Raw genomic sequence first — 21778 nt, forward strand, 5'->3', positions numbered from 1 at the left:
GACGGAGCAACATTCGGTCACTTGTGCTCTCACTCTACCTGTACAGGCCAAGATGTTTTTGTGCGGGAAGGAAGTGGTCAAAGTGGGTGCATGCAGACAGTACTTACAATGCGGGGCTTGAATGGTGGCTGCACCTCACGGTTCTCAATCTTGTCCCAATCAATGCGCCGGAAGAAAGGGTGTGTCCGCACATCTTCCTCGCCGGACAAGCCACAGCCCAGGCGCCGCGCCGGGTTCTTTGTCAAAAACTGCATACAAGGCAGAATGGCATTTTATGACGTGAACAGTTGCTGAATGATGACAGAAACTGGCGTGGTCAACCTTATTTGCTAATAAAACAAAGTTATTTATCTTAAATCAACCTGAAAGCACGTTCGATAATTTTGCTGTGGACCTATTTATGCCTTCGCCAATGTATTTTACTCGTGCAGTTATCTTATTGGAGGTAAAAAAACTAATAAACAATTGTTTATTTTGCTTCACGGAGACATGTATGCAATAGTAACATTTTCATACCTGCCAAGCGTTTCTTGTTTGTAAGCCGTATTACAACCTGACTGATACAATCCTGCCTTCTGTTCAAAAGCACCTGTTATGTTTATTTTCGATAATAGTTTTATTGTGGCACCTAGTTTGTTACATATATCCTAAAGCTGCATGATGCGCCTAGAATTACTATACAAAATTACCTGATGGTGGCATAAATGTTGACTGCTATGATGTTGCCAATGAATAGACATTTCATAGAATGGGTTTTACGGGTTCAGCAGAACAACTATTTTACAGTCACAGCATGTCTAGCTGTCAGTATTGTCATCTGGCAATGCGACACTTCTTTCTCATGTTTGGTTATCGCCCCATTACACTTATAAGTGCTCATTAGTACAAACAGCTTGTAATTCAATTGAAGGCTGCGGCGCTCTTCGCCGCTATCAGTGCCAGAGTGTATTGCTGTAATTGAACTTTCCATTTGGTGGCCACAAGTTCGGCCAAATAAACAGGTTCATCTTGGATATGCCAGTCGCTGCCTTTGTTAACACCACGACCCACGCGACATTAGCAACAGGACTCATGAAATAGAAGGGACGAAGTACAAACTCTCTGCTCAACATTCACAAAAGCTTCTTTGTGACTTTTCATGTGTGGCATTGATACGACGCAACTCCATTTTTTTTACACGATAAATGGTACAGATTGGTTATGCACAAACATTTTAGTTATCCTCTGACACCTTACTATTAGTCAATTACAGGTTACGAAAGAAATATGCGGGAGTAAAAATACTTTTTGTGACATCTGTTATTGCATCTCAGAACTGAAAAGATCCACTAGGGTAAAACTCCAGCAGGATCATACATACTTTACAGACTGGTTATTCAAAGGTTTCTTGTTGAGATAATCATTAACATGCTGTAGTTCATTTTTTACAAGACTTATGCATCTCGAATGCAGTGGAAGTGCATAGAGGTTGGATTACATGCAACGAGACGTCATCAGCCTTAGTGGCTGCCGTGAAAAAGGTTTGTAACACCACACCCACATACAGTAAAAATTTTAGAAACTAAAACTGCCTACCAACAGCAAAAACAACTATACCTCATAATGTTAAGAATTTCAGCCGTGGCTGTTTGTATCCGAACACTTGGCAGCTTTTGTGAGACATTTTAACTGGAAAGGTATGCCATTTGTCTTATGACCTACTTGTAGGTCACCTATAAATCATCATTTTATAGCAAAAACATACCAGCCAAAATATAAGTTTTCTATTGATTGTATTGATTGATTCTTCTTTAATTTTTTTCTGGCCTTCTAGTTCTTTCTGCAATACATCCTAGTGAATAAGCACAAACTTTTTTTGACGTCAGGCTGGCCTTGAAAAACAAGCCACTAAACTCATTTCTGAGAGCTGTGAGGCACCACTGAAAATTTGTGATGTTTGCCCACTCCCAATCAGCACACTTTGTATTTGGAGTTATTACTATTTGTGCTTCAAATTTACGCTTTAGCTGCAAGGGTGAAGCAACGTATCTGATTGCACCAAATAGGAGCATTATACGAAGTAAGGCTAGCAGCTAATTCTTTCAAAATCGAACCTTGCGTATGTGAACAAAATACTGGCATAATGAAACAGCGGCTGCTGCAATGAGCGAAACAACCTCTGTGCTGCGTACAACTTCATCACAAACTGAACGAAAAGATAATCCAACAAGCTATGAGCCATCTCTGATTACTATGACGATATAAGCGCTGATGCGCCCGTGCCCCTTCGAGCAAAGTGTGGAGTGCGCCAGAGCTACGCAGACACCCTCACAGTAGCCTCCTTGCGCAATTTGTGTCCGCTTGATCCCCGTTGTTGGCTGCACTCGCACCCTTCTCTTCACACATAGAGCATACGCTGCTCAGGCCAATGTTACTATTTGAAAGTTTATACGAAACATCATGGCGGTGCCGACGGGCGACAGAAAAACTGGGATTGGATTGTTCATGCAACTGCTATCGCCAAGCAGCTTAAAATTTGTTGATATATTCTCAGTTCAACCGCATTATGAAAAAAACTTTGAAGTATAGCCATGGTACTATTTACAAAGTGTTCACATGTTGTACTTAAGGTGTGAAAAGCCCTTCATTAGAGGCAGTGGCATGTTCAAGTGTCGGCAGTCCATCCTTCTGTGAAAGCAAGAATCATCATGCCTAGAGAGTCATATATTGCAAGTTGCAACACGCGCGTGGTTATAGCGTTGGCACTAACCTTCTTCAAGCGAATACAGAAAAAGGTTTCTTATATTTTACTTTACTAGCTCCGTGGAGACCCCGAGTTTACACTAGAGGGCATTCATATAGCTTTTTATGCTCTTTGTGTAGATGCCTGCATGTATGTCTGTATCAATAATGCACATAAATGCTGTACAAACAACTTGTACAACTTTTGCAATACAGCAATACAGGCATAGTCGCAGTAGCGAGGCACAATATTGCATTTAGCAAGTCTAGAATGTTGTGCACGATATAGAGAACAGAACATAGTAACACGGCTTGTTCTTGCGTATAGCAACAAGTTCCTGATATAACTGCAGTCTTCGAAACAGCTAGCAAGATACCCAAGTAATGTATCAAACAATTGTAGGTTAGTTCCTCCATGTTCTATGGTACCATTGACAATGCCTCAACTTGTGCAGTCAATATCATGATGGCCACACAATCTCCAGCTTAGCGTAAATATTATCGATACGACTCAATACAACAAACTTGCACCAAATGCAAGCTGCAAATACAAGCTATAAAGTCGAAGCTAGAGAAGGGCATGAAAGATTTGTTGAAAGTCAAGACAGGCAAAAAAAAATAATCCGAGATCGAATGTGAAAAATGGTTCAAACCCCTTTGCAGGCTTCTTTGGCTTCTTTGGAAAGAGCCTTCGGGTAGGACACATTGTGGTCCGTGATGGAGGCGAACAGTTCCTCCTCGTCCTCGCCATCGAAGGGTGGCTGTCCCACTAGCATCTCATATAGGAGTACCCCGTAAGCCCACCAGTCAACAGATTTCCCATACGGCTGGTAGAGGATGATCTGCATGCAAAATCCATGAATGAAAATTGATGTCAAGTTAGCGACGTCTGAAAGATTGATGAATTAGCATGGAATACAAAGTCACAAGGACAGTGCAAACACACTACTGTCAACTAAAGCCACTACCAGCCATTTAAAAGTCCTCACTGCAATTTCATCACATTTCCATGTTATATGACCCCACCTAAATATGCCTTTTCCTAGGAGGCAAAGTGCCATGTTTCACAATGAAACTACAATGGGAATTTTTTTATTGTGTGTGGTTGATAGCAACTACAATAAACTACAACCTATTTTTTTTGTGTGGCACAAAAATTGAGTCCCGTTTTTTGCAACTCCCTGTTTGTGCATTGATCCCCACACTACAGACATATCAATATAGCCACTTTTTTGGCATCCTTATATTTTTTTTGTACTGCAGACTGTCACCATACGATCGAAGTATATATCTTGAAGGGAAGCACTCAATAATTCATTCATTCAATAGCATTATGCCTAAAATTTGGTGATTGGGGGCACTTCGGAGGTATGGGCATATTATTACAGGTGACTGTTACAGTTTCGCTTCACATGGAAAACTGGACAAAGTGACAGACAACCCTTATCTTCATCACTTCATCCAATCATGTTTTAGATGTGCACAATTTTTATCAGATGGATGTATTGTGGCAACCCACCTCGGGGGCGATGTAGTCAGGTGTGCCACAAAATGTCTTTGTGGTCTTGTCCCCCTGGATGCCTTCTTTGCACATGCCGAAGTCAGCAATCTTAATGTGTCCATCCTGGTCCAGCAGGACATTGTCCAGCTTCAAGTCACGGTACACGATGGAGCGTGCATGAAGGAAGAATAGACCAACAGCGATTTCGGCCGCATAGAAGACAGCCACGGGCTCCTTGAACTTTCCGCACTGCTGGATCTGGAACATGAGGTCGCCACCGTTGACGTACTCCATGACGAAGTAGAGGCGCTCCATTGTCTGGAAGCACGAGTGCAGCTGCACTAGGAAAGGGGGCTTGGACGCCAGCGCCAACACCCGCTTTTCCACCATGGCGCACTCGACGTCGTCATCCTGGATGATGACGTCTTTTTTGAGGACCTTCACAGCGTACAGTTCGTCAGTGCCACGCCGCTCGGCTAGTAGTACTTTGCCAAAGCTGCCTTTGCCCAGGACGAGAAGGAAGTTGAAATCGGATGCTCGGATCACATCCTGCGTGGGAAGAAATGCCCAGTTTAAGACATTAACCTTGGGTCTTTCTCCTTAAGAAACATGCCAGATCACAACCCACGAACACAAATGAGCATTGTTGTTGTAAGGTCACTTTACACACCAGATTATCTATACCTTCATTGAATCTGATTCATTGCATTCAATATGATTAGTTTACATACATATACCGTATTTACTCGCGTAATCTTCGCATTCGCATAATTCTCGCACACCCCAAATCGCCCAACAAAAATACGAGTTCTCTTTTTCCTCGAGTAACTATTGCACCCCCGAAAACTGCCGAAATAATGTCTGCTCGTTACAACCACTGATGATGATAGCACATGCCATCTGGCGCCATCTCTTAAGCATCAAGCATACTATTATTGCATGGAGATTCAATCCAAGCCAAGCCAAAGTGGCAAGTGCACGTTGCGGCGTGTTTTATACGTTGTGTCAGTAATCTTGTCACGTTATGGAGCAATACTGAAGCTACACGGCTGCTTTTAAGTTGAAAGTGATGGATCATGCCCTAAACAACGGCAACAGGGCCGCCAGAAGGCCTTTTGAAGTCTACAAGTTTTGTGTTCGCTACTGGTGACAGCAACTGAAAGCCACCAAGACGCGTTGGGCCTGCAGTGTGCCTAAAACTGGAATTGATGGTAAACTTTATTTCTTCAGCCATCAGCCCAATACTGACGTCCTACGCTTACCTTTCGAGGGCTTCTGTTGAACGACCAATGCTACCGCTACGCCCGCAACGCCCACAAGCTTTGTGTATGGTATTCTAATTCTCGACTATTTGCTAGCACTTTTTGTGTCTCAAATAAATCTTACCTTGTGTTGAACCTGTGCTTTTATTGTTTAGGTGGCTTTTAATTAGTACTTCTCAAAACTTGGTGTTAGTTGCTGGTGTGAGAATCCTGATTTGCAGCCACTTCACTTTCTTTTTCGCTCTGTACATTTTCGTAGAAAGTTTTTCCCGAGTAATTCTCGCACCTACCCCCTTTGCATCGATTTTGTGCCAAAAAAGGTGCGAGGATTATGCGAGTAAATACAGTAATACAACATCAATGTAGAGTCACTGCTACTTTGCATCAGTGTATACAGTAACTGCACTGTTTATGGTAAGTGCTACCTAAACAGAGCATATAAAGTAATTCTAACTTAATGTATATTAATGTGTAATCGTTTAGCAACAAAAGCTATTTAGGCCATGTTTCCGACATGATAGCACACTACCACACTTATCCAAGCACTAAACCCAAGCTGCGCTGGTGCACTAGGTACGCCCACTCCGATTTCCATCCTTTAGTTTAGTAAATCATCCGGCACAGAGATGAAGTGTATTCAAACACTTCACATTCTCACCTGCTTGCCCATGTTGTGTGGTATGAGGTCCGACGATGCTTGTGGTGTGGGCCGCGGCCTCGTCGTATGATGCGTTGTCCCTGGTGCAAGCGCCGGGTTCTCGGGGGGCACGGGTACGTTGTAGAACTCGCCTTCTTCGGCCGTCAACAGCTTGAACCAGCCTTCAGCGGGTGACTTGAGAATCTCCGAGATGCCAAATGATAGAGAGCCCATGAAGTCGTTGCGAGACGTTCGGTCCCAGTCCCAAAGCTCGATCAGTAGTCGCCGGTCTTTGTCGATGGGTTTCAGGTCACTGTAGTCAAGCGAAATTGAGAATTGCGCATTGCTGCTACCAAACTGAAGGAAAATGCTCATGTCGAACTGGGAACTATATGTAATGTATTACAAACAAGCAAGCCCATTTACAAAAACGTGCATTACACAAGAGAAAATTTGCGAATTAGACACTAGGAGGGGCCATGAATTGTGTTGTGAATGGGACTATGTGGCTGCTTACAATTCCAAGCGTGCCTAACACACTAGGCCATTAAGAGGATCTGCTTCAATCACAACCAAATATGTGGGGATCTTCATGGTTCAGCTAAAAGCATGATTTGTTGAACACAAAGCAAAAAAGAATGCAGAGGTAGAACAAAAAAAATATTGAGAATGTTTAAAGGCTATCTCTGGCGATATTTTTAGCATAGAAAATGGCGATCATGCGATATTTTTTAACATAGCAAACGGCGATTATTTGCTCCCGACACCAAGACACTCCTGTCCCGAATTGAACTTGAACATGCTCAGAGGATTTAAAAATAATTTTCAATGACAAAAAAAAACCCACAAACTGCCATCGCATGCCCTGTACAGGGACAAAAGGCTCGAAATCTCGCAAGGAATCTGAGCATAACAGGCGCAGAGGAGGAAAGCTGTGAAAGCTGCTAAAAGCAAACCTTCGCTAGAAGCGTACCACACCTCAATATTCGTGCAATGTCTTTAATTGACATTATGATGTTTCAGAAGTGCTTGTCAACAGCAAGAACTGAAAAGTGCACAAGCGCAAACATTACCTAACAGTATCCTTTTCTGTAAAGTATGCCAGGCATATAAAATTAGAGACTATTTGATAGACTCAATATAATACAGAATGCTGAACAAAACGGCATCAGTTCATGCAGGCCACGCTAAGGAGATCTTCGTACTCGCATTGTACTTAATAAAGTGAAAATTTATGGCATTGTATTCTTATGCACCAAATTATTCCTTATACATAACTATTTTAATACACTGCAATGTCTTAACATCAAAGGGAAAACCTGCATGTATACAATGAACCCGAAGGTTTGAAACACATCATAGATGGGCAGTGTGAAACACCCCGAGAAAGTGGCTTTTCCCCGTGCGTTCAGGAGCAGGAGCAGTATGAGTACGAGCGAGTAGAAACTATCGCTTGCCATTGCATACTCTCCCCCTCAACCACTCGCCGCCTGTACTCGGCCCGCTGTGGGCTGTCGTTTTATTCTGCACTCGTTTTGTTGCCGTGAAAGTGCGATTGTCTTGAAACACAAGAATCTACTGTCTTCCGAGAAATAGGACATTGCCGCAGCCTACAAGTCCTAAAGTGAGCGTTTACAACGATAGTGAAGAACACAGCCGAAATTCCACCCATGGCAAACATGAGGTTTTTTGGCAATCAAAGAGTACACAATGCTACGGTATGACGTTTTTCTGAAGCGCGGTTTACGCTGCCTTCAGTATAACAGGGCTCCACACGTAACCTGTGCCCTAAACTACATACCACAAAATAACACATAACTACAAAAAGAAATCCCCTGTATTACCACTAAACCCCCTTTATAGCGTAATTTTAAGGTAATGCCCCGAAGCCACCATCAAGCCGAAATTCGCACCAAAGATACAGCAAATTGTACAAAAGCTTGGATGAAGACAACTCAGCGCAGGCCAAAGTAAAATATATTCTTCAAAAGACGTTTGAGCTCCCACACAGCAGCCTTGTTCATTTTGTTCACACAAGCGTAAGGTTTTTTCCGGCGAAGCGGGATAGCGCCAAACTATCGACTTGGTGTACAAAAGTTTATATGGAATTCTACACTATTGCAAACTAATTACATTTGTTTTTCTCTCACTCTGAATAATATATGTGCGGATTAGGCTGCATAAGCTCAATTATGACACGAATGCTTGCAACTACGCATTCATGAAACAGCTCACAAGATCAGTGTCTCGTTCCACTCGGGGTTGAGGCAGGCCTTGATGGTCTTGGTCTTCCGCTTGGCCGAATCCCCCATGTCGGGGATCAGTTTGAGCTTCACGTAAGGATCGGACAGGCCGTTGGGGTCCATTGGAATCAGGTTGCGTGCCTGCCGTACTGCGCAAAACAGGAGAGCTCTGAGTACTCGAACAGAGCACGTGCGATATGAACGATGCCGCAATATTTGCACGTATAAGCTACTTGGTACGACAGGTGCCTTATCTGAAATGAGTCGTGAGAAAAGATTTAGAGACACGGATTCCCTGTTCTTGACCCAGAAATACAAAGTATGGCCGCCATGTCACCGCACAAACAAACTGGGTGCGAAGGCACCGGTTAGAGTAACAAAAAGGCGCAGGCGCCTTCTCTGTCATCGAGGCTAAATGGTGTCACACATTTGTGCTTGGGAAACGAGAAAGGGGCAATTGACCGACGGGTCGTCTGCTTGTTCAGTATGACCTAATCAAACGAACAGACATTGGTGCTGAGAATGATATCAGAGGCATTACTCGTAGCTGATTGCTGAGGTATATTAATTGTGGCATATATATGGAAAAGAATTAAACTTGAAGAAAAATCACCACATGTAAGTTGATGCGACTTGAAACTTTCGGATAAGCGAAGCTGTGCAAGGTCACAGCAACCAAAGCGAATGTGAAATCTGCCATGGCTAGTTAGTGCAGCAATGAATGTGCGAAAGATAGGGGCCGTTAGTTAACTGCGATGTCCAGCAAAACTTGTTTTCAGAACACCTGCTGTATTCTGCAGATTTCATTTGGAAGGAACAAACAATGCAGGCATTAAAAAGTAGACGAGTCAGATGGCCCAAGAACAACGCATTGTGAAAATGACGCATTCTATTGTGGGGGACTTGGAAATAATTTTGACAACTTAGGATTGGTTACTTGCAGGTACGCCTCAGTACACAACTGTTTCAAATGCAGCCTTCGCTGGATTGTCGTTGCCTTGGCCCTGACCTTAACCTGCGTCGTCTAAAAAGGCAGCGTAGACATGAAGCTGCTACGGCGTGTGTGAAAGGCAGGAATGCAAAAATATAAAACTCGAGCACAAGAACAATTTATTAGCGCAACAAAAGATCTACATGAAAGACCTTACAGTGGCAAAGAAAAAGCAAAATTTAAAACAGATGCCCATATGCACGAGACCGTGTGCCAACCAGTCAGTCATCCACACATGTCGATGCTTGCAAGAAGTAACTGTCTATCCATTATTATGTGTACACTCAGTGCCAAAAGCTTAAAGGGCCACTCACCAAGTTTGACAATTTTGAACTGACAAGCGCAATGCGTGGACGAGGCGTTCATGATCATGTCTTCCAAACTTTAGAATGCTAGGCGCCGCGGAAATGGGTCAAATTTCAAGATGAAGGCTGCTCCCTCTCCCCTCTGCCGGCGCAGGTGCAGAGAATGAGGGCATGACGTAGACGTAGAAATGGCCCTACGTACACGGCAATGCAGTGACATTGGTCCTCTACGTAGACGAGTCTGCTCTGACGTTATCAACAGTATACCACGTGACATGGCAAAAATTATTTAACACGACCTGCATGGTTTATGTATTTGTTGCTTTAAAAGATGAATAAAACATGAAATAAATAATAAGACGCAATAAAAAATTGCGTGCGTTTTTCTTTCATTTTTTTCCATGAAATTCTACGAAATGCGGGGCTAATGTGCCAGGGTTGCGCATGCGTTCCGTGTCTCCCTGGTCAGCGCAGTGAGCAGACGATTACCGTGGAACGCTTCTACGCATTCACGCACTCATTGTGCTCATGTACTCTACTGCGTCTAAGCCAGCGTTTACAAACCATCCCGCATAAACAGGCAGAAGTGAGTAAACAACTTTATTCACTTCCTGCAGGTTACCGGGCTGGGTTCCCACCTAGGAGATGGTTGAGAGACCATGTCTCTCAGCAGCTTCTTTGGCCTGCTGGATCGCAGAAGGCCACAGAATAACGCTGGTCAATAAAGTAACGCCGCTCGCGTGCACGGGGCTGGGCTTGTTCGGGCACGTCATGCGCACGTCACCTCTTGGTTGGATGCCGGAGAGGGTGGGGAAGAGATTTGGCTTGCGAAGGCTACGCGGAGGAGCGGCAAGGGTTTCGAGCTCGCCTCCTATCACCCTCGTTTCGCGTCGCTTCAAAAAACCTGTTTTCTCCGCTCGTAACGAACAAATTCGAAAAATTTTTGTGGCAAAACGTTCCTCATCGGACACCCAACAACTTGCACTGTCTAACTAAAATTTTGCATGGGGCCTGGTGAGTGGCCCTTTAAGATCAACCACAAGCAAAAGCTGCGTATTACTGATGTTTCGGTAGGCGGACGAGCTTAAAATTTTTTTTATTGCAACATAGACTTGCCCACAAAGCATAATATTTTGTGTGTATATATGTGTATTAAATGTGCGCCATTGGGCTGTGTATAGTTTATGAAGTGAAGTAGTGTCTTGTAGAACGTGTTGTGTATCGAGCAGTTGTAACTGATTGTGTTGCAGTTGCGAAGGCCAGTTTGTGGAAGCAGAACAGTTTGTGGATGCAGAAGGAGTTTTGGATTCCGGCATTTTTCTAAAACGCGTTAACATGTGCTGTGCGGTTCGGCCCCATCGTTGAATTTCTTAAAACTTTTTAGGAGCGAAGCTCCTTAAGGCGTGGGCTTGTGATGTGTGGTGCGCGTTCAAAGTGCGCGCCTTCGAAAAGTGCGCGTCACGGAAAAAAAAAAAAAACAAAAGGAGAAATACCAGAGTGCACGTGCGGTGCTGCTTAAACAAGAATGACGACGTTAAAGAGCGTCAAGCACGAGGATGCGTGGCAGGACGTGAAGTAAACAAAAGGTAAAACATCCAATGGGCAGCGAACACGGAGATTTCAAGGCCCAATGGCTTGACACCACGAAACAGTAGTATCTCCAATGAGAACGAGACAAGTGGGCCAGAGCTGAAGCAGGAGCCTGGGGAGACCAGAGCAAGGGGAATTCGAGGCAGGAGTGCAAGCGGAAGGTCGTCACCGGACCGGGCGCTGAAGATGGGCCGTTGGGTTCCGGACCCGAGCCTACAGGACTTCCACCGGCCGGGGCCTCCTGCTGTCGGGTTCCCGCTCCAAAGGACCGTGGCCATCCGGTCCTGAACTCCTTTCCAGAGCCTGCGGACTTCGGTTCCGGCAGGCGAGCTACAGCCGTCGGGCTCCGGGCCCGAGCTGTGCGCCCAGCTGCTTGACTAGGTCGACCCTAGTTCCCGGACGCGTCGCCACCAGCCTGCGTTCTCCCGTCTCCGACGTGTCCACGCTCCTCAAGCCGAAACCATCACGATTTGGTAGGGCTTTTCGACGTGTCGCCAGCAGCCAGCGTTCCCTCGTCCTCGTCCAGCCCACGCACTGACGCAGGAGTCACGGCGTTCCGGTTTCTCATCACCGCCGAAAACCAACTTGTGGGTGAGACTGCACCGATACTCCTGCGCTACTCCCATCACTCAGCCCCTTTCGAACGTTAGGTTTAGTTACTGACTTTGAACGTTCTTGTTGGGTGTTTACAGATGTGTTTCGTCATGTCCAGTCAACTGTTTATTAAGTGTTTGTTTTGTGAGGAATCTTTGCCTTCTTACTTTTCAATTAAACTTTTTGTGTGTTTCTTGGAAACCGAACGGCTTTGTCCTTATTAACAAAACTCTCTGAGGCTCAGCCCGGGAGAAAAACAAATCAGCAACTAGAACCCGCATCACAAATTGGCGTCCGCGACAGGACAAAGTCGTTTGTTTTTCCAGTAGATTTTTTGACGCGGTTAACACGATGACGAACACGTGGGAGTTAATTGAGTTGGCGGATAAAATGGGACTGACGGGAGCGGAGTTTAGAGTATGGTACGAGGAGCGGATGGAGAGGGAGCGTGAGCAACGGGCTGCAGAACGAAAGGCGGCGAAGGAAAAGCTTGAATTGGTGCTTAGAGCTAAGAAGGAGGAGCTAGAGCGCGTAACGCGTGAAAATAAAGTGTTGCTAGAGCGTCAGACACGCATACTGAAGCAGCAGCTCCAATTAGAGAGGGTGGACTTCGAGCGGCGACTCGAGCTTGCGATGGCGAAAAGGGGGCAGCTGGCGATGCAGAAGGTCGAGCAAGCGGTGAATGTTTGCTCCGATAGCAGCGTTTGCTGGAGGGAAGTCGATTCCTGCAAGGTTGGCCTCGAGCCTCGCGACAGCCTTACTTCGGAGCGAGAAGCTCAGATAGAGGAAGGCAGAGAGGTGGACAGCCAAGAAGGCAGGAGTCATGAGGAGTTTGTTGAAGCGACGGAAAGCTCCTCTGGCTGGGAACATATTACTTCCGTTAGCTGCTTGGGGACCTCTGAGAGGCCAAGCACCTATGAAGAAGAGCGCCTGGATATGGGCGACCTAGAAGCTGTGGAAAATGTTGTGGAGCAAAGCTTCGATAGCAGGGAACAAAGACGCTCCATTCAGAATGAGGTGTGTATCAGAACGTCTCAGAGGCCGAGCACATTTCGGGAAGGGGTAGGGCTACCTCTCAATAGCTCCATGGAAGGAGCGCTAGAACGTCATTGGGAAGATGGCAGCGAATGCCATGAAGGCTCTGATATAGTGGCCACTGATTGTTTTGTACCGACAGAGGTAGCAGCAGGCACCACGTCAATGGTCCTAGACCATACGTATATCTCACTCAGAGAGAGAGGGGATTCTAGTTCACAGGATAGCGTAACTGCTATTTGTCCGAGAAAACACGATGGGAGTGCTGAAGCACTCTTCAAAATAAACAGTATCGAATCGGAGGTGGGCTCGATAGTAGGTATGGAGAATGCCAGACAGGGTCTTGAACCTGAGAACGTGATTGGTTTTGAACCTATAATTAAGTCCACTCAAGATGAGCTGTATAATGACCGAGCACAACGGCATCCCTTCTCAAGAATCCAGGAACCTCACACGCTTGTCGGAGCGTTTGGGCTTGCTGAGGGCACCCCGAGCTTGTGTTCATTAGATGGTGAACTAAAAGAAAGCATTTGTGTGAGAGATTGTGGCATTTGGACATTCGTGTCTCAGTGCGTTTCGTGTCGACGCCGACGGCTCGAGACCGCGCCCTGTTCCTCTGTGACCGGTAAGCGTTCATGTGGCCGGCGGGGGCGCAGACACGCGTTTCAGCGAAAGTGCATAAAAGCATGTTTGCCACAGTTAATTTCGAAACGCGCGAGAAGGGCAGTGCGTCTGGTTTGGGACGCGATAACCTGAGTGTAGGGTTAGAAAACCGGTAGCTCTTTCTGGACTTCGACTTTTAGATGCGGACACAAGTAGCTTTGTCCATAGTCGATTTTGTAGTAAAAAGGTTTATTCCGGGTTTCAGAACTTTTAAATGCAATTGGGTGAATCTAAAGTTTAAGTGTGGACATTTGGACGATGTAGCGAACTGTAGCCCGGTGATGTGTTGAACTGCGTGGTGCAAATATGTGGTTTAATTGTGACGTAGTGCAGAACGCGCACTCATCGGCAGTTTTTTTTTTCTAAAAAAAAAAACTTGAATAAAAGGGGGGCGTATGTGATGTGTGGTGCGCGTTCAAAGTGCGCGCCTTCGAAAAGTGCGCGTCACGGAAAAAAAAAAAAACAAAAGGAGAAATACCAGAGTGCACGTGCGGTGCTGCTTAAACAAGAATGACGACGTTAAAGAGCGTCAAGCACGAGGATGCGTGGCAGGACGTGAAGTAAACAAAAGGTAAAACATCCAATGGGCAGCGAACACGGAGATTTCAAGGCCCAATGGCTTGACACCACGAAACAGTAGTATCTCCAATGAGAACGAGACAAGTGGGCCAGAGCTGAAGCAGGAGCCTGGGGAGACCAGAGCAAGGGGAATTCGAGGCAGGAGTGCAAGCGGAAGGTCGTCACCGGACCGGGCGCTGAAGATGGGCCGTTGGGTTCCGGACCCGAGCCTACAGGACTTCCACCGGCCGGGGCCTCCTGCTGTCGGGTTCCCGCTCCAAAGGACCGTGGCCATCCGGTCCTGAACTCCTTTCCAGAGCCTGCGGACTTCGGTTCCGGCAGGCGAGCTACAGCCGTCGGGCTCCGGGCCCGAGCTGTGCGCCCAGCTGCTTGACTAGGTCGACCCTAGTTCCCGGACGCGTCGCCACCAGCCTGCGTTCTCCCGTCTCCGACGTGTCCACGCTCCTCAAGCCGAAACCATCACGATTTGGTAGGGCTTTTCGACGTGTCGCCAGCAGCCAGCGTTCCCTCGTCCTCGTCCAGCCCACGCACTGACGCAGGAGTCACGGCGTTCCGGTTTCTCATCACCGCCGAAAACCAACTTGTGGGTGAGACTGCACCGATACTCTTGCGCTACTCCCATCACTCAGCCCCTTTCGAACGTTAGGTTTAGTTACTGACTTTGAACGTTCTTGTTGGGTGTTTACAGATGTGTTTCGTCATGTCCAGTCAACTGTTTATTAAGTGTTTGTTTTGTGAGGAATCTTTGCCTTCTTACTTTTCAATTAAACTTTTTGTGTGTTTCTTGGAAACCGAACGGCTTTGTCCTTATTAACAAAACTCTCTGAGGCTCAGCCCGGGAGAAAAACAAATCAGCAACTAGAACCCGCATCACAAATTGGCTTCCGCTTGCACTCCTGCCTCGAATTCCCCTTGCTCTGGTCTCCCCAGGCTCCTGCTTCAGCTCTGGCCCACTTGTCTCGTTCTCATTGGAGATACTACTGTTTCGTGGTGTCAAGCCATTGGGCCTTGAAATCTCCGTGTTCGCTGCCCATTGGATGTTTTACCTTTTGTTTACTTCACGTCCTGCCACGCATCCTCGTGCTTGACGCTCTTTAACGTCGTCATTCTTGTTTAAGCAGCACCGCACGTGCACTCTGGTATTTCTCCTTTTGTTTTTTTTTTTTTCCGTGACGCGCACTTTTCGAAGGCGCGCACTTTGAACGCGCACCACACATCACAGGGCTGTGCGTCCCCTGTATGTAGCCACCTCTCGTTCAGTTCTAAGTATTACGCTAGCCACCGCCCGATCTAAAGGGTACAGCCATATCCATCCGTTCATCCGTCCATCCGTCCGTCCATCCATCCATCCATCCATCCATCCATCCATCCATCCATCCCTCCATCCATCCATCCCTCCGTCCGTCCCTCCGTCCGTCCCTCCGTCCGTCCCTCCGTCCGTCCCTCCGTCCGTCCCTCCGTCCGTCCCTCCGTCCGTCCCTCCGTCCGTCCCTCCGTCCGTCCCTCCGTCCGTCCCTCCGTCCGTCCCTCCGTCCGTCCCTCCGTCCGTCCGTCCGTCCCTCCGTCCGTCCGTCCCTCCGTCCGTCCGTCCCTCCGTCCGTCCGTCCCTCCGTCCGTCCGTCCCTCCGTCCGTCCAAAAGATGCAAGATGTTATAAACTAGACGGCGGTACCTGTAGTTGATTATTAAAGATGCGAGGTGTTATAAAATAGGAATGATGCCACATATGGCGCGTGTCATCGTTCGATATAGTGCGGCGACGTACGCTAGGGGGAGCGTTGCAATAAAATCGAGTGGGCAAAATGTACGGAGGATTCATGGTTTACCAGGTTTACCTCCGGAGCTTCGCCCACTCATCATCATTCACTTCGTGGATATGGCGGCATTTTTTTGTTGTCTCAGAACTAGAAGACTAAGTTGTGAAGCTGACGATGTATGTTTGCAGATTTCTTTTTTTCCATCATAAATGCCTACATCAACTCCTTCAATACAGAGTATTGTAAACATCACGATGTTTACATGGGGGACATCATGCATTCCTGCAGAAATGCAAAAGAATACAAGCCGAGTTTAAGACGCCGAGCTAGTTAATGTCTTTGCACCACATTGAGTCGCTATATGTAATATACTGCCTGGTTTACAGCCACTCTTTTCAAACAGATCATGTGTAACAAACGCGCAACGTACCTTCACAGGTAAGCCGCGTAGGGGTTGCCGAAACCTTGAGGTGAATGCGCCCACGCCGTTCGGTGTGGTCACAGCCACACAGGTTCGGCACACTCTCTTGGCACCGTTTGTGTACATTCATGTCGCACGCTGGGTAAAAGAGAAATACGAATTGTTGTTAGGCGCCCTTTCACAAGCTCTAGCTCTTCGCAACGAGGCAGGTACAAAAAAAGCATATGAGCCGCATGATGAGACAACATAAAACATCGAATACATTTGGTAGCCGAGTTTGCAGGATGTGTGTTTAGGTTTATTCAAATGTTTGTCATGAAACCGCTAAATGCACTCTGGTTAATACATAGGGAGGTGTCATGAAGGATAACAATAAATGTTGTATTTGTCGATAGTAGACAAGCATCGGAAGAGGCAGAACAACACTGAACATTGCAAAAAAAAAACAATGCACCATATTTTATTTTATTTTGGGATTGCAATAAGTGATAAAAGAGAGTGTAAGAATATGATGCTTCTTTTTTTTCAAACTGACACCTCGAATTTAACCGCGCGACAATATAATAAAAAAGGCTTTTCAAAATGACAAATTCTTTCCTTTTCTTTTGTGGGTCTTCCTTGCCAATGTTTTCAAACATCCACGCAAACGAACTCGCTATTGGTTTTACCATTTAGTGTGATACGTGCTGGCATCTGCAACATTGTGCCAAAGTGCAGAGAGGCAGCCAGGTGACCGGTTACAGTTGAAAAAAGGGTGAAATGCCATCGATGAGCTGGGATAGTCCCAGTCTGTTTTTACTGGATCACCTAGAATGAACCCATCTCGTACATGTCCCTAAAGGGGGCATTATAGCAATAGAGAGGTTAATTTCTACGAATTTATCAGGTTCATTGTCACAAAGCAACACCAAGGCTATAGAGAGCGAAGGCTCCAGGAAACTAAAACCGCAGTGATTTCTCTAAGAAATATTTATGCATAATGTATGGGGACATACTATACTACAGCAATTGAGCAGCACTGACAATTGAGAGAGTTAGTACCGATGCATGAATTCAGAACAGCATTACAAAGCAAACAAAAAGATAAATGATCACATGAACACAAGCACTTGGGTTCCTGTGATCATTTACCTTTCCATTTGCTTTGTTGTGCCATTATAAATCGATATAGACTGAGCCACCACACTGGTTGTCATGACTATTCCATTAGCGAAGCTGGAGCACAGAAACAGAAAGGATCCGAATAACACATGCTAGCTACACAGAGTAGATCTATTAGATGGCACACCGAAGCCCACAAAACTCACCTTTGCATTTGTAGCCCTGATGGATGAGACCATACAAGAGCGAGCCACAGTGGTCGCAGAAGGTTGGACTTGTGTACGTCTGCAGCACGAACTGGTGCTTTGTTCGTGCATCCTGAAAGACACATGCCAAATAACATGTCTATTCTACCAGTTTTCAGAGCAACTGGAATATATGCGCAGCTATAACATTCTTCTCAGCTGGAAAGGATTGTATATACTCATTTCTCTATTTCACCATTCTATACCATTGTTTTTTTTGCTCCTACTTCCCCTCCCTTGGTGTAGTGTAGCAGGCTAGAGTATGCTATCACTCAGGCAGACCTCTCTGCCTGCCTTTCTATAAAAACCCCCTCTCTCTCTCTCCCTCTCTCTCTCTCTCTCTGTGTACTCTACTAGGCCCATTTCTCTCTGCGCAGGAATGCGTTACGTATCCGACATTGCTCTTGGAAGCTGTATCATTAGCTGCACACAGCAATATAATCTCAAGTGGACATTACGCTATTATGCTGAGACGCTGTTATGCTTTGCACCATGGCCACCTGTATACTAATTAGCGAAAAAGCTACGTATTAAGTGCACCAGACCTTCAACTATTGCCCATTTTCTGGCGTATTATGTAGTGCATCAGAAAAAAAAAAAGGATTGTATTACCTTGAAGTCAGTCACAACCTTGGTTCTCAGACACAAAGCATGTGATAGGATGTGAATGTTTTTAATATCAGCCGCCATATTATTTTCGCAGGTTGTAACTTCTGCTATAATTATGTGTGGATAAATAACCTTGTAAGCAGTTAAAACCTACAGTTTAAATGTTTACACTTGGGTATCAGGACTTAGCCCACGCGTCTCCATGTAAGAAGGTACAAGCCATCAATGGTACAAGGATTACAAATTTTGCAGCAAATGCTGAACCTTTCCAATACCATTTTGTCTGTCTCAGGAAGTAGTGAGCAAACAAATACCCTAGCAGTACAACAGTGCCAAACCTTGTTCACAAGCAACATACACAAGAACTCTAGAAACTGAAATATCTTTAGAATAGGTACAGTAGACTCGGCAAATGAAAATCTGTTGAATTGAACTGCTGCTTAATCGAAACAGGTGCTTCCGGCAAGATGGTTTTTTTCTTGTATTCTGCGTCCTTGTTCAACTCTCAGCAAATGAAATACCTCTTAAATGAAACATATTGTCATGGTTTCTTCAGGTTTCGTTAAATGAGAGTCTACTGTACATTCCACAAGCTGCATGTATGGTTTGCACAGTACCTGTGGTGCCAGACATCATTACTCCCTGCAAGTTAATCGTTATACTGTGTGCACCTTTTAATCGTCACACTGTATTTATCTCTATCAAACACTATCACCTCAGTTCCGCGGAGTGCTCCTTGATGTCTGCTTAAACAAAAACCAAACAACTTATGTGATATAAATCGGTGGAAGTACGGGCTGATGCATCTCATGATTGTCAATATTTTGTATACAATGTGCCTTGAGTATTTCGTTCACGTCAACATATTTGCTTCAGCATAGAAATAAACCTAACCTTCCTATACTGTTGTTACCACTTGTAATTCACCACTGAGTAATCAGCTGTATTTTGATTTCGCACATCGTGCCTGATTTTATAGCATTTTGCAGCAATTCGTTTGTAGAGTACATATCCATATCACATACGAAACACTTTTACGCGTTAGGTATACTTCACACGCCACTGGAACATGAGTCATTGTACTCATTTGTTTGCCTGCAGTTTATTCCAACCAGCTTTAAAGCATTGAAGCAACGGGACAACAAATTAGTTTCAATGCGCCTACTTACGTCCGAGTCGACGCCCTTGTCCTTGCCTGGACACTTGAACGTGACGAACTCGTGGCATCGCTTGTGCACGACAAAGCTGCATACTGCAAAAAGGCAAAAAAAAAAAAAAACACATACGTGGAGTAAAATGATTAGTGGGGCGAAGTGTCCGTCCGTCCATCTGTCTGTGGATACGGCGTGCTGGCTACATTGGAGAGATAGACTACCCTAAAAAATAAGGAGCTTCAGGAGCTTCTCCCCTAAAAAAAAAAAAAATTATGTGGCCTGAGAACATTGCGGTCCTTATTTACACTGTAGCTTTTTTTCTTCAGTGTAGACAACACCGACATACTATGTACTGCTTATGGGGCACCTACGGCTCACAGCATGGAAATAAACTGGAATGAGTGCGCCGCATTGCGACTCCATCTCTAGAACACCCTCGAAGACGCAAAGTACTTCACCTATGAAGGCATCAACAACCTTAAAGCCTACACCGGTTGAATCGAGTAAGTTGTTGGTGGCTATAACATACAGACTCAAATAGGGCTGCGCTTTCTTTGCAGTTTCGCTACAGTATTGCTCTTAGACGAGACCGTACGTTTTAGTCTGCTTTTTATTGACTAAGAGGACATATGAACATGTTTAAATTCATATACACAAGCCCTTTCCACTAATGTGAATACAAGACTTCTGATAACTGCCTTATTCACTCCTTTATACATGCTGCATGTTTGCCTTTTCGTCCTTACCCTTACTGCCACTTAAAAACGGCCTCGCGAGCACATCCGGCAACCATGCAACCTTCCATGTCATCCATGATATTTGAAAGTGCGGTTACTTTCAAGCCTAATACTATTACGATGACACCCGAGGCCACCCACCAAGTACACAGAAAAAAAAAAAGGGTGCAGCAGGGGCAACCTGTACAGTGAGCAACCTTTCATTGTATTCTTTTTTTAAATTTTGGGCTGAGATGTGCTGCATGCAGCATTTATGCGGGTGTAGGCAGTAATAACAGCCCGCCACGGCACTATATATAGAATACAGGGCTAAAACATTGCCGGCATGCAAAACAGACACCATCAAATTGGGGAGAACGCACAATAACTCCTTTTTTAGTGACTGTAGAAACATCACAGTTTCTGTGGAGAAACCAGGAGAAACCACTGCAAACTACTGCATTCTAGACATACATAATTAATTGTTGCAGGTATGTATAATACATAAATCAAAACCAGAGTTGAAAAAACAAATTTTCGCACTGTGGCAATATATAATTCATCCTACTTGGCACCAAAGGCATGCCCAAATATGTGTGATGCAATAAATTAGGCTGTAATTAACACTGTATCACTTGTCCTTGGTGGCAGCTAGCTCTCTATAATGAGCAACGCTGTTCTTGTAATGACTATATCAGACCCACCAATGAAGACAATGTGCGTGCATAATTTCTATAGCATATACACATAATTTTCAAATATGCATCAAATGTTTCTTGCCCCAACGTGTAACCTACGAAATTTATTTTTCATTGATCCAATTTCAGGCATTCTGCCCTTGGTGAAAAAAAAAGTAAACTCTTCATTGAATGGCATATTACAACAAAACTTGTTCTGATTAGACATTTTTTTCACCACAAAATTGAAGTGCCAACGAGTTTTTGGCGTACTAAAGAATGTAATATAGCATTTCAAGTACTAAAGAAAGTCCTAATGTTGCATTTCAAGTGGGAACTCTTCAAGTAAGCCTGAAATATATGAACATTTGGCAATATTTAGTTCTTAATTGATGTTGCATTCTAAAAAGTTATGTTTGAATTCTGGAAAAAAAAAACTTATACGTAAAAATGCACAGAAATCGCAGTATAGTACAGCCCACACAGAACTCGCAAATTATAGGCAAAATCTAAATGACCTGAGCAAAAACACTTGCACTGAGAACGTCAGTAACGTATAGTCTTTACTAAAGGCAGTGCACAACTTAAAAAGATATTTCTGCTTTGCCTAGTGCCATGGTGGTCAGAAAAACCAATCTTGCGAATCACAACATGAAATCTCATTTGTTAATTTTATTATATGGCAAGTTTTTATGTATAGATGACAAGGGTATAGGTAGCAGTCTCCTAACAATTAATTGTAACAACATGTAAAAGATTCACCAATCGTAACACAGCTTCAAATGTGCGACTTTTCTTTCTCAATGAAATAATTGGCCCTATTTACCATACAGGGTAAACCACCTAACCCTAGCCAGAGTATATAAAAATATATTGATGCACTTTAAGACAGTGTGAGCACATGCTTGTGGCTCACATAAAGGAACAAGCAAGTTCGCAGGTTCAGTCCCTGCTGGAGGCACGTTATTCTTTCGTCCA

General features: G+C 44.9%; 1 protein-coding gene across 2 annotated transcripts in view; it reads right to left on the reverse strand.

Annotated features, from left to right (window-relative positions):
- LOC119180029 (protein kinase C, brain isozyme) overlaps positions 1 to 21778 on the reverse strand; it is a 208735-nt gene that overhangs the window by 47294 nt on the left and 139663 nt on the right. For both annotated transcript variants that reach the window (XM_037431162.2, XM_037431161.2), the window contains exons 3-10: positions 19423 to 19505; positions 17606 to 17717; positions 16308 to 16436; positions 8357 to 8513; positions 6143 to 6434; positions 4241 to 4771; positions 3375 to 3563; positions 108 to 248 (exon numbers count right to left, since the gene is read on the reverse strand). In XM_037431162.2, coding sequence (XP_037287059.2) covers positions 108 to 248; positions 3375 to 3563; positions 4241 to 4771; positions 6143 to 6434; positions 8357 to 8513; positions 16308 to 16436; positions 17606 to 17717; positions 19423 to 19505 — 1634 coding nt within the window. The remainder of the gene's footprint in view (positions 1 to 107; positions 249 to 3374; positions 3564 to 4240; positions 4772 to 6142; positions 6435 to 8356; positions 8514 to 16307; positions 16437 to 17605; positions 17718 to 19422; positions 19506 to 21778) is intronic.

The sequence above is a fragment of the Rhipicephalus microplus genome, chromosome 7 (assembly GCF_043290135.1).
Source record: "Rhipicephalus microplus isolate Deutch F79 chromosome 7, USDA_Rmic, whole genome shotgun sequence".
Lineage (NCBI taxonomy): Eukaryota > Metazoa > Arthropoda > Arachnida > Ixodida > Ixodidae > Rhipicephalus > Rhipicephalus microplus.